Below are 14,152 nucleotides of genomic sequence, written 5' to 3' on the forward strand. Positions count from 1 at the left end.
GTATTAGGAAAAACATAGTTGATGCTGAGTAACATAGTATGTGCCGAGCACCAATATTTCAATAGTGTTGAGCTACTGCATTATTTCAAATGACGAAGATTCGCCAAACCTGAGCTGACAAAGTGGTTATCTTGAATTTTGTGAACAAGTTGGAAGATAAGGATGATGAGTTGGTGGCACAGAATTCTATGTAAACCATTTTTGGGATGAATAAATGATTGAATGGGCTCACTATATCTAGTAAAAAGTTTGAATAGGACATTTGGACCTTGAATAACTGATTCACACCCCCCCCCCCCCCCCCCAACAATTATTCTAAAGCATTTCTAACAAGTAGGTACTTCAAATTTATCTTCACATCAATGACAACTATATCATAACTGGTCTTACTAGTAAGCTCCATAGATCTCTAATGTTACTCCTTTAATAGTTATGACAACATAAATATGGTCTAGAAATTTGGGTATGACTATTTTAAGTGGGCACTTTATCAAATTTAAGCTTGTAATTCATTAAGTTACTTTCCTCATTTGTTTTATCAATTATAATGCAAGTTTTGCAATACCCTTATGATGCAATAATAATTACACATATGAATCTACCTATCCACAAATCTATGTAATAACAATGTCAAATCTTCATCGAGTATTCATCAATTATTGTTGATCGCGATGGAAGCTTCAAGGAATGTTGGAGAATGATAGGGAATAACTAACTGATGATTGACATGTACCTCCCCGTAATGGGTTTCATATGATTTCATGTCACTTTTACATTTTAGCTTCAGATTTAAGTTTGATTAAGACAAGCCCCTCTATAGTCACAACACCATTTTCCTCCTCTTTTCACACTTGCAAGTTCAAACATAGGTTCCAAACAAATTTTGAAGGTACATGAGTAGTAAGCATGCTGAGATAGAGGCTCCTAGAAGATGATTTGTCTATGGTGCTAGTGACTTGCTTGTTTGATCTAAAACTTTGAGAGAAGATGATGTAAGAGCTTCAAATGCTAGATCTAACCTCTATTTTCACCTAGACACCTATAAGGACTATGACATCTAGCTTCATTGACCATCCATTTTGAGATCTACTTGTTATCAGACATATTTTGTTCATTGTCCAATATATGTACTTTCTCACAACTTTTTGTTTGTCTATATGTTAGCTTTATTAGTTTATGTGTTCATTTATGCACGTTTTAGGACATAATTAGCTCACATCCAAATCAATCAAGAAAACTTTCATGCGACAAAGGAATATATTCCATTGATTGTTTGAGTGCTTATGAGTAAGAGTTAATCAAGTAGTATGCCTCTTTGTGATTCATATTCAAATGTTTAATGAAATAGAGCTTGATTATAGTCAAATTTACTAGATACAATTATCCATTACTTTCTTATCTTAAACAACTAAATTAGTTGTACATATGCATTCCATTAAAATATAATCCTAATTTTAAAGACATTATTGAATCATTCTTAACATTGTGAAGAACATACTCTTCCTTCCAAATTATAGAGTTCCACTTCTAAATTATTATTTCAATTTGCTTGTAAGCAAAACATTGTAGTTAAATCATTTATTTTTAGTGTAAAATTATTTTCAATATTATATTATAAGATAAAGGAACAACATAGAACCCCAAAAGTGATTTCCCCACTTTGTATGGTTTTAAGGCTTGTTGAGAGTGCATGGCTTTATAATTTGGACTAGCGCAATCATCCGAGGTGTCATCCCCTAATGAATGAGTATTTCTTAGTATTTTCTTAGCTGGTTCCTGTGGTGCGGCCCCAGACTTTTAAACCCTAAAGACACCGAAAGGGAAGGAGGGAATGAGCCGGCAGCTGGCCACGTGGCATGAAGCGCCATAACCCATCCGATGGATTTCATTCCTTCACCAATCTAGCCCGCCCACCTCCACTTCTTTCTTCTTATTCAGCGCAAGGAAAAAGCACCCTGCTCATCCAACAAGGCTGGTGGCAATCTTCTTGTCCAACTTTAACTAGCAGTTGCTCGTTGTGTACGTGCAACAATAAGCCGATAGAGGTGATATATTTTGTACCACTGAAAAAATATATATAATACTAACAATAAGCATCACAAATAATAATCATTTTTTAATAAAAAAACTTGTAAGGAGAGTAACGTATTGTAGATCATTTCATTCAGCCTATTTTTGTCAAATAATTGGTGATCAACTTCTCACAACACATTAAGTGTCAAATATCTCATATGGATCAGCATAATTAGAAATTACAAAACTTTAGCTTTAACCAAGAATCAGGGGAATCCACACCAAAATTTTATTGCTTCCAAAATAATGGCATAAATTTGATTCAAGGAAATAATTTCATAAGTTGGATATATTGTATCTTGGGTTGACTTAGATAAAAAATCATTGATTTATCCAGGAAAACTTTGAATCAATTTCATGCTCATAAAACAAAGCTTCTAAATCCTATTTCAAACTTAGATTTGATTCCCTCACTTCAAAACATTGAAGTAAATAATATATGACATAAAATCTGCACTAATATCTTGTTGCTATTAAAATCTGCACTTATGTCTTTAATATGGAAATTTAAAAGAATCCATTATGAGTCAATTTTCCTATTTTAACAATCCTAAATGCATGACATAAACTTGTAACCTAAAAAGATTTAAAAAATCAGATTTTTCAAAAAGAATCTGCTATAATTTGATTAAAGACATATGTCATTTCATGTATTTGTATAGAATACATGCAGGAAAATAAATTCTATGTAAAAATGGATTTTCTATTTTGTGCTTCACCAATACCAAAATTGACTTCTACAACCCAATATCTCCATCCATTTTCAATAATACAGATTATTACAATCCAAAATGTTAGTTTTGGTGACCAATAAATGGCTTGGACAAATTGATTTTATGCAGATTTGCCAATTTTAATCATAGTCAAATCTTATTCTAACTAAACCGCTATCATGTATGCTCATGCAAATTGAAACAAAATTGGCTTCTACAACCTAATACTTCCATCCATTTTCAATAAATACAGATTATTGCAACCCAAAATGTTAGTTTTGTTGACCAAATTTGCCAATTTTAATCATAGTCAAATCTTATTCCAACTGAACCGCTATCATGTATGCTCATGAAAATTAAAATAAAATCAGCTTCTACAACTCAATACCTCCATCCATTTTCAATAAATACAGCAGCCCAAAAATGTTAGTTTTGGTGACCAATAATTGGTTCAGACAAATTGATTTTATGCAGATTTGCCAATTTTAATCATAGTCAAATCTAATTCCAATTTAACCACTACCATGTATGCTAATATAAATTAAAACAAAAGAAATGCAAATGCCTAATAAGATTAAAATTTAGATACCAAGGCTTCAATCGAGCAATAAAATTTATTATTCAAACATGAATAAATGCAGAAAACTTTGTATTATTTGAGATTTTCTTCCATAACGTGTTTTTTTTTTTCCACACAGAATAATCTTCTCTTCTAGCCATGATCAACTTCTCTTTCATTTAAAAACTATACCTCACGACTAGTTATCAAGAAAATTAGTGTCGAAAATGGAAATATCCTAAACAACTGTAGATGAGAAAATACACACCTAATAAAACCAACAGTGAGCTGTAGTAGAAGGGAAAATTAATAAAGACACAAGATATAAGAATTGAAAAAAATTGGAAAGTAGCTTAAAACAATTGGAAATAATTTTTTCCGACTAGGCTGAAAATTTCCCGGTATAAATTTATAAAATCCGGGAACAAATCGGCTTAAAAATAGAAGGGAAAAAATGCCTATTTAAGCAGCCTTTGAGTGGCCCTATTCAAGTTTTGTAACATAAGCAATTGTAGCAGAAGCCATGGAGTTGTCAAAGAAGCGCAGCAGGGATTTCGGGATTGGCAATGCCTTCACAGCAGAAGAAATGGAAGCAGCGGATGCTCTGCTAAGACTTTGTCATTCGGATTGCTTTTTTGTTCAGTGGGGAGTCAAAAGGAGGCGATCTGCTATCGCTGGAGGTGGTTTTAGTGACACCCGCATTCCGTACCAAGCTAAACTGGCCAACAGAAGTCCCTCGACGCCTCTTGGAATATCCTGGAGTGAAAGTGATGAGTTTGATGAGAGGGCAGGTGGGCTGCCGCCGTCTTCAAAGGTAAGTGGGTTTTCACGATTTAGTTGGTTTTGAATTGGGTTTGTTCTATTTTTCATTTTTGTATATGATGGTAATGGAATGTGGACGATTAGAGTTGTTTATAAATGGTTTTGGAGTGCTGTTTGAATTGTATGATCTGTACATGAGTTTTTGAATTAGCTTAACTCATCGTTAAGATATTGGGTCAGAGATTTTCAGATTTTTTGAGTTGGGTGTTTTTTTTCTGAATTTATTGATTTGGGTTTGGAAATTCTCTTAGATTTCGAGTTGGGTTTGGAATTCTGCAGGATACGAATGCTAAAAATGTGTGTCGGAGAAGGCTGCCAAAGAAAAAGGTTGGTGTCTATATATGAACTTATAAATATAGAGTGAAGAAATACACATATTTGCAGCACTTGTCTTTTTGCATGGTGTTGCATTTATATATGCACGTTTTTGCATGTATAGGCTTTTGTGTTCATGTGTGCATGAAATCTTCCTGTCTTGTTGGAAAAGGTAAGAGATCTTGTACATCACTAAGATATAGGGTTTGATGAATGCAGACACATAAGGAATTGAAAGAAATGGTGAACTCACTCTCTGTAGAGAAGAGCAGATTGAAAAAGGTTGGTTTGTTTATCACCTGTTTCCACATTATTTTAATTTTTAAAATATTTTATTATCTTTTATGCAATCATACAAGTGTTTTTCACTAGTTTTGACGAGAGGAATGTTTCCCATGGGCATTATGTTTTGGATTAGGAGGAAGAACAATTGTTGAAAACCTATCAAGAGCTACAAAAACGCAACTATCATTTAAAATCACAGGTACAACCTGACATTGGCTGCCATTTTTGTTAATTTTTCTTTTGCAAAGAGTTGAGAAAATGAGGGATTGCACTTTACTGAGAAATGGTTGTTTTCTGTATTTGTAGTTGGTAGCACGTCTCACTCAAAGACAAGAGCAAAATCCACTCTCCACTTCTCAGCTAACATCATCTGATGGGGTTTCAAGCCATGGTATAGAGACTTTTGCTTGTGTCGATGATTTATCAAAGCATAATGAACATAACCAGTCTGACCATTTTGTTGGCACACTAAGCACTGTGTACGAAGAACCTTTGAAGCCACTCTCAACTTCACAGCCAAAATCATGTGATGGGGTTTCAAGTCATGGTACAAAGATTTTTGCTTGTGTTGATGATTTATCAAAGCTTAATGAACATAACTCGTCAGACCATTTTGTTGGTACACTAAGCACTGTGTATGAAGAACCTTTGCATGTTGGAGTGTATCAACCCGAACTTGAATCTCCATCTGGCTTTGAGAATGGAGACTCTTCAAGACCTACTAAAGATCCCTCAGGTCTTTTAAGCATATCAGATCTAAATGCTCTTACTGAAGCTATGTGTGATATGGTTCCAAATGGTTTTCACGAGGAAATGCTTCTTTCAAAGAACAAAGTTGCAGTTGCTGCTGAAGCAAGGAGGCGACGTATAGAGCTTACTAGAGCCAAATATGCCCAGATGCGTAAAGTTTGATCAAGATGAATTAACAAATGGGTACACTGTATTTCATTAACATTTCAGATGTCAAATTGTGTGCAAGAGATCAATGCACGCTTCAAAATTCTTTCCTCTCATCAACAAAATATTTTGTCCTGTAGGTTAAGTTCTTGGTTTGATGCAGTATGTCTAAAGTTTTGTAGTTTGGCATCGGTCTGTAGATGTAAGAATGCTGCATAGTTGGCTAAATGGCAATTAAATTAAATAATCGAATTTAGTCAAAAATAGTCATGGACCTAGGCAGTAGACACATTTGTTTAATGCCGGTTAAGGTGGATGGTATCTGCGAGTAGGGCAACCATGCTAATTTTGAGCTCTGCATCCTGTTGAGGAGAGGATATATATTTTCCGTAGATATCAGACAAAGCATAAATTTGTTACTCAATATCATGACAACAAAGTTGTCTTGACTTGGGCAGCACATTACAGTATGTAGGTAGTAAGTATCTAGCAATGAATCGTGAGTCTGGATACAAATACACTTCTCTCTCAATCTTTTAGAGTTCTGAGGGTTTAAATAAGATACTCAGACTCTTTAATTTGTATTCTAATGACCAATTTTGTTTTTCACAGCTTGTGAGAAAATATGGCAATTATAAGAGAGACACAATTAAAAATGCTGTAAGAAATAAGAGAGTACCTGGGACATTGATCTCCAATTTAGCATCATCTTGTAGAGTTAAATGCATGTTATAATTGGTTCCAAGTATTAGCCTTCTTTGGCTATATTGATCATGTAAGTATTAATTTTGTATTTTCCAGCTACCATTCAGAACCCCATTCATTAATGAAAATCTCACTGACATTTTTTATAAGTTTGAGGCATAATCTAATGCTTGAAAACTGCTTCGAGGTACTGGGTAATTGTGTACTTTCTCAGGTGTATTAAAATTTTACTTGATGTATTGGTTACCTACTGATCATCTGAACAGGTTGACATTAGTGCAAGAATGTGGACTCCTTGCGATTGATGAACGTATGTTATTTTTCCTTTGTCTTAAATAAATGTTATTTTTATGACAACCCACTCAATGCATAGATTGTTGTTCCACATTATGCTGATTTGACTTTCATTGGTTGATTTGGGTTTAGACATGACGTTATTCACTACCTTTTTTATATATTATTTTTTTGTAGTGAGGTTCTAGCCTAGATGAATGTATTAATCATCGAAGTCATGAAGCTTGGTCGAAATCCTTACAAATATTTTTTCAAATTGGACCACACTGTATTTTTGGTTTGAACGCTTCGATATTTCCAAACACTAAACACACGTCCTGCGAGTCCGTAATTGCAAACATCAGGTAATTGCAAACGTTAGGTCAAGTCGGGTCATCATCAAATAACAGTTTATTGCTGACAATGTGAAGACACATTCAGACGTTTCTAAATATATTTCTTCATCATTCACTCGAGCAAGAAGAAAGCCAATAATCTGTTATGATAAGAAAACCAAACGTCTTGCCTTATGCTCCATTTTTACGCATTACATGTTTTCAATTCTTTGAAGTTGAACCATCACACATCAACATTATATATGGCAAGAGCCTATTTTCTTTTTTATTCAACATTGTATTGAACGACAAGATCGATATTCTAATTTCTATTTAACATTGGATTGAGTAACAGGATCAATATTCTGATTTCTATTCAACATTGGATTGAGCAACAGGATCATTATTCTAAGTATGTATGTTTATGTGTTTTGATTTCTTCTATTTTTGAAACTTTTATAGTGTTGCTTTTTCTTATTTTCAAAGCTCTATAATTTCCTTAATTTTTCTTAGAAACTTTGATAGAATAGAAATTCTTCTCAATTAGAAACATTGCAGATTTGTATTTCTTCCATTTTAGAAACTTTTATTGTGTAGTTTTTTCCTATTTTGAAATCTGCATAGTTTCCTTAAATTTTCTTATAAACTTTGTTATATTAGAAATCCTACTCAATTGCAAATTTCTTTCTATTTCTTTCTCTTCATTCAAAACATTAGATTTTTAGAATTTAGATATTATAGTATTAATTAATCTGACTTTTTCATTAGATTATTTGAATCAATGATTATATTCCTCTATCTATTATTAAAATAACATTACAAAGCTATTTTAAAATAACATTAATAATGGTAATTGTTTGCAATTTTTTATAATTATATGTTTTAATTTTTAATTTTTATTAATGAGTAGTAATCTTTTTAATAGATAGATCATTTTTAATATATAAAATTTTAGATTATACGATTTTTCATGTTATATTGTTAAAATTCAGATATACTCTCAAATAATTGATATTAGAAAACCTTTTAATTTGTTTAGATTTATTTACTATGTGGATTAATAATGGTAATTGTTTGCAATTTTTTATAATTATATGTTTTACAATTTTTTTAATTTTTTTAAATAAATAATTTGTTCTCGAGAAATATATTAGTATAAAATTATGATTTAGTTAAATTAATATTCAAAATATTTTAACAAGAATAAAAAATGTAGTAGTAGATGGGTTCAACGTTGTTTTTAGATTTGATCTTGTAAGATTTTAAAACTTTGTATAAGTGTTGCATTCTATGAACTATCATCATCATGTTGAAGAGTAGTAGATAGATTTTAGATCAACTAATTATATAGTATGGGTCATGTGAACTATTATCATGATGTTAAATAAAAGTAGATGAGATTTATATCAATTATAGCTCCTACAAACTATTATTAAGATTTTCAACAAAAGTAGAAGAATTTTTAATCAACTAATTATATGCTATAGGTCCTATGAACTATTATTGTACTATTAAATAAAAGTAGATGGATTTGAGATTAGCTAATTATACTATTATAGGTTTTATCAACTACTATCATGACATTAAATAGTAGTAGAATAATTTAGATAAGCTCATTATACATCATGAAGCAATTTAAATCTAATACTTTAAAGAAACTCTTTAATAAAAATAAGAGTTATTTTTTTAAGAAATAGAAAATTGATTTGAAACGAATCCAAGTTTAGATAAATAAACATGGATACACATGTACAATTATAATTAATTTATATATTTATAATGCATGATACATTATTTTTTATTAATGAGTAGTAATCTTTTTAATAGATAGATCATTTTTAATATATAAAATTTTAGATTATACTATTTTTCATGTTATATTGATTGATTAATATTATTGTATTGTTGTTATGCATCTTTTGAGAATAGACTTATGGGCAAATAATTTTTTATTGCTTGATAATAAAAGAAAGTTTAAAATTATAGGTATCATTTAGTTTTGTATTTTTAAAGAACAAAATTTATGAAAAAAAATTCTTAAAAACTTTGTTAGAATAGAAACTACATGGTCTCTACCTTGTCTTGTGATGTATGTAAGAAGTAGCTCCTAGGCCTTGATATAATCTCTAACATTTTGTTCAAATTTTCTCAAATTTATAAATTTCAACCTTATATTAAAATAGATTAGAAAAGTTCAATTAGATCTATCAACTAAGTTTGAAAGATTAATACACATTAAAATGAAATGATGCATCAGGAAATTTAAATTTTATATTTAAGAATGTCTTTTAATTTTTATAAATTGTATTCTACTTATAAATCTCAATTTTAACGTCTATCAAAATATGAAGAAAATAAAAAACAATATTTCATGAAATGTTATCTATTTTCTCCTTAATATTTGAAGTTAGGTTTTACTATTAAATTTGTAAATCAAAGATTAGAATATTATATAAATAATATTAAGAAGATATAAGTTTTTTGTTAAAAGAAATTAAATGCATAGAATTATGTCAATAGGAAAGAATCAAACAAATCTTCTTCTCTTTCAAGTACCAATTTATTACTATATATGCATAGCTTAATTCTTGTCATTTTGATACTGAACATTTTTTATCCTTACATTATAGATATCAGAAAAAAATTAACTATGGATGCTAAAAAAAATAATTCTAAAAACAGTATCACAAGCCCTCTTCTTCCAAACGACTCGGCGCAATCAAGCCAAATTGTTCAAACTTATTTGGATAGATTGGGAACAATCATTTCTGAGTCTTGTAAAAAAATTACAGATGAAATTCATAATGCGAGCTTTCATGTTTGAGGTGTCCAAGATTCTCAAATCTTGTAGATGGGACAATATACAAAGGAAATTCATGACACATGGAAGAAATCATTTGGGTTCTTTGAATTTATGAAAGACATCCGCTATGATGAAGAGCACATGGATGGCGAAAATAACCTTTTTCTCACTGATGAATTCCACATGTTTTTGCATCACTATAATGAAATCTAGGAGTCATATTATTTGACATTATCAATTTTTTTTATAAATTTGTCTGTTCGACTTATCAATTTTGATGAACGTATGTTATTTTTCCTTTGTCTTAAATAAATTTAGTATTATACATACAAAACTATTTGGTATTTAGTATATTTGTAGATCTTCTTCTCTTATCTACACAAAAAAGTTCCTCCTATATGTATTTGTGAATTGTTAAACTATTAATTAGAAATGAATAAATAGCTATCTTATCTGAAATGCAATGCCACTAAATTAATGTGATATTTTAAACCAATTTTATAAAAAATAATTTACTAAATCTACTTTTTTTTAATGTTTGGTTACAAATTTATTTCATAGAAATGAATAAATCAAGTATGAATTTCCAATCAGATCAAGAAAGAAGACAATACCAAATGGAGCAACGAAGAGCATACCAGAGAGAATACCAGAGAGAGATTTTTCTCAACTGGAAGGAGCAAGACTCATGAGTTTTCAAGAAGAAATGTCACATATAAAATATATTTTGATTGATGAAATGAGCTTCATTGGTCAAAACATGTTGGAAAATATAGATTCATGAGTGCGCCAAGCATTCCCACAATCTGCACATATAAACTTTGGAGGTAAAGATTCTAGTTTTGCATCATGAATAGCTAACTCATGTGTGAAATATACTATATTTGAATCAAATTTATGAATTAATACATAGTTTTTAAAATAATTATTTTCGTCAATTGTATTTCAGGTGTATCTATAATATTGGTGGGAGATTTGGGCCAATTGCCTCCTATCAATGATAGAGCAACATATGACAGTAATAAGCGCACAAAGTTGCTATGGCAAGAATTCAATACTGTTGTCACATTAGATAAGATATTTAGACAAGATGGGGAAGATATTGACCAACAAATATTTTAACAACTTTTGACGAATCTAAGAGATGCAAACCCACAAATTGATGATTGGAGGTTGCTAATGTCAAGGACCCCATTTCTCTACTTGAACTACTTACATACCCAAGAATTAGTTACAAGCCGAAAATGTCTAAAGAGACAATAGTATACTATAGTCCACTATGAAAACTTTTAAGTTCTACCTTGTATTTATTATATTCTAAGGTCATATGTCATCAATCTTAGATATCATATACTAACTAAAAAATAATAATCTTGAAAAAGTATGTCAATTTTGACCAATTAAGACTTTTAGTCTAAGATTAAAGCCTTAGTGTGTTATGTATAATTTGTTTAGATATTAGTTAGGCATGGAAGAAAGTTATTTTTGGTAGCATGAATTTTTTTGTTGAAATAGTACATCTAAAAAAGAGGGTAATAAATATCCACTTGTCATAGGCTTTCATTTGAAAAATTTCCCCATCTCGTTTATCCAATCTACTATTTCTTCTGGCTTAAGACTACCAACATAGTTTGAGACATCAATATTTATTGCTTCACTTATTCCTTCCAAAGGCTTGAGAACTCTATCTTCATAGCTCATTTCTTCTAGCCTTTTGCCTATATTTCCTTCATTTTGATTAGCATCTCTTTGGTTTTCCTCTTCTTCAGATTCGTTCCCTCTTGGTATTCCTTGATTATCTAGTCACTCATTGAGTCATTTAATCTCCCTTTGCATATCCAACACCAATCTTTGCATCAGCGTGACAACTCCTCTTCTTCTTCCTCTCCCAGCCATCTTACTGCTCTAATTCCAAATGATATAGCCAAACCCTTCAAAGTAATAACTTAGAAAATCACACAACATATAAATTACAGAATGTCAGATTGTTCATTAAATTTTTCCAATTCTAATTTTCCTCTACAATGAAAGAAAATGACTACTTATTACAATTTTGAAAATGACCATATTTGGCAAATTTTTGAAAAAAAACAGATTTTTCCATTTTTCATAATTTTCAAAATCCATCCTACGAATCCCAAATTTTCCCAAGAAAAGCCCCCAACTAAGGCAAGATGAATTGCCAACTAATCTACGAAATCAACAATATGATTTCAAATTTATTAAAAAAAACAATTTTCTAAAAAATTGAAAAAAAAAACAAAAATCCAAATTTGGAGGCCAAGATGAAATTTTAGGCTCCTGAGAAAATATTGAAAAAGCCACCTAATAAGTGAAGCTCGCTATCAATTCAAATAACTCCTCCTCACACAACTTCCTATAAAATTTTAGCCAAAACCCACATCCGAGTCAAAAGTTATGACCCTCAGATGCTCCTGCATTAGTAGTACTTCCAATGACCATCACAAGATGATCTAATGAATTAGGCAACGAGCATAGTAGTAGTATGCAATACTCATCTTCACTAATAGATACACCAACAAATGTTAGTTGTGCAATCACCATATTGAACACGTTTAAATGATCTTCCACAACTGTTCATCTATCTATCTTCAAAGAGTGCAACTTCTTTCTTAGGAAGAGCCTATTTAACAAGGATTAAATTCCTTGATAAATATCTCCCAACTTCTTCCATGAAGAATGTGCAGTTTTCTCCTCATGAACATTCAACGTAATAGGATTCACAAGACATAGCCTTATCAATCCTCTAATCATTTGATCTGCAAGATCCCAATCTTCTTAATTCATGTCTGAAGGCTTATTGCTAGACACAACAACCTATAGATCATGATCAACCAATATATCTTCACATTTAAGTTTCCACAACTCAAAGTTCCTATAATTGAACTTTTCCATCTCTTATCTCCCTATACCTTACATCTCAAAATTACCAGATAAACACTTTTCAAACTCCCATTGGAAACAAATTGACACAAAAAATAACTCTACCCAACAAGGATAACTCGGGTGTTGATACCACTTGTTAGGTAAGCTACTTGCGAAAAAAGCCTTCCAAATGCTATTTTACAAGGGAAATATAAAATAATGTAAATCTACTTTAAAACATTTAGATGCTTAGAAAAAAAGAGAACATTGAAAAACAATATTCACACAAGATAAACACAAAAGACCATATTTAACGTGAGAACCCCTTTCGAGAAAAACCCACCACCCAAAAATCTCAGAGAAACTTTATATTACAGTAAACAATTTATGTACAACAAACTCTAGTTTCTGGACAGGCTCATAGGCTCAAATTTCCTTTACAATCAACTTGACTTTCACAAAACTATAGCCCTCACAAATCTCACAAACATTTATACATTTTGTAATTCGTTATGGAATCTAATGCCTTAATTGTCAAGAACAAAATAGTCACTAACAACCTTGGAACACAACCATCCAACAATCAATCATCCATCAGATGGTCATTCCTTCAGGTATTAGACACCTCCAGTCACTCGAAAACCTTTGGTTATACAAACACCTTCAGTCACATGGACACCTTCAGTCATGTAGATGCCTTTGGTAATGGTCACTCAAACACCTTTAGTCACATGGACACCTTCAGTATTGGGTTAGTCCCTGGGCATATACACCGAGTTGTGGTGCCAAAAAGATGACAAGCTTTTTTTTTTCTAATTTTCAATAACACGTACGCACTATAGCGCGTACACGCTATTTTGATGACAAAAAAGGTATATGATGGGCTGCAGACCCACAGCCCATCATTTTCATCTTGTTTTTTGGCTCTCCAATAGCGCGTATGCGAGTTTGACATCAAAATTTTACCACCATTTGCCAAAATGCCTCCTCACCGACGAAATCCAAGACAACGAGCACACCCACGATGACAAGGTAAGTGATATAAACTTAACTTTGCATTGTTTAATATGTTTTCCATATTGTTTTATTGGTTTTTGATATTATTTTGTAGGGTTTTTACAAATTTTATTTAGATTTGTTTATTTAGTTGGATTTCAATTGATTTTTTTATCAGGAAATGTCCATAATCAACCGGAAAATCCACAAAACCCTCAAGAACCTCAAAATCAAAACCCTCAAGAACCTCAAAATTGAAACCCTCCTCAAGAAGAACAACAAATTCCACAACCCAAACCAATTGTAAGACCTCCGCTAGGCACACAAGAAAATATAATAAATGAAATAGAGAGAGGCAAAACTGAATTAGAAAGACTCATTGCTCGGTTGAAAGAATCCAGACAAACCAATCCAATGAGCACTCAATTGGCATCATCCCTCGAGTCCATTAACACTCAGATAGCCTCAGTTAGTGGTCAGTTAGATATTT

At 31.4% G+C, this 14,152-nt stretch overlaps 1 protein-coding gene across 1 annotated transcript; it reads left to right on the forward strand.

Annotated features, from left to right (window-relative positions):
* Window positions 1–3,785: 3,785 nt before the first annotated feature.
* On the forward strand, window positions 3,786–5,767 carry LOC149554303 (uncharacterized). Its single transcript, XM_089833465.1, has 5 exons — window positions 3,786–4,159; window positions 4,447–4,494; window positions 4,702–4,764; window positions 4,901–4,966; window positions 5,074–5,767. The coding sequence occupies exons 1-5, from the start codon at window positions 3,869–3,871 to the stop codon at window positions 5,677–5,679; spliced, it is 1,074 nt and encodes a 357-aa protein (XP_089689591.1). The 5' UTR covers window positions 3,786–3,868; the 3' UTR covers window positions 5,680–5,767.
* The last annotated feature ends 8,385 nt before the right edge of the window (window positions 5,768–14,152 follow it).

This window comes from Cupressus sempervirens, chromosome 5 (genome assembly GCF_028749045.1).
Source record: "Cupressus sempervirens isolate cs-2001-9-10 chromosome 5, ASM2874904v1, whole genome shotgun sequence".
Classification (NCBI taxonomy): Eukaryota; Viridiplantae; Streptophyta; class Pinopsida; order Cupressales; family Cupressaceae; genus Cupressus; species Cupressus sempervirens.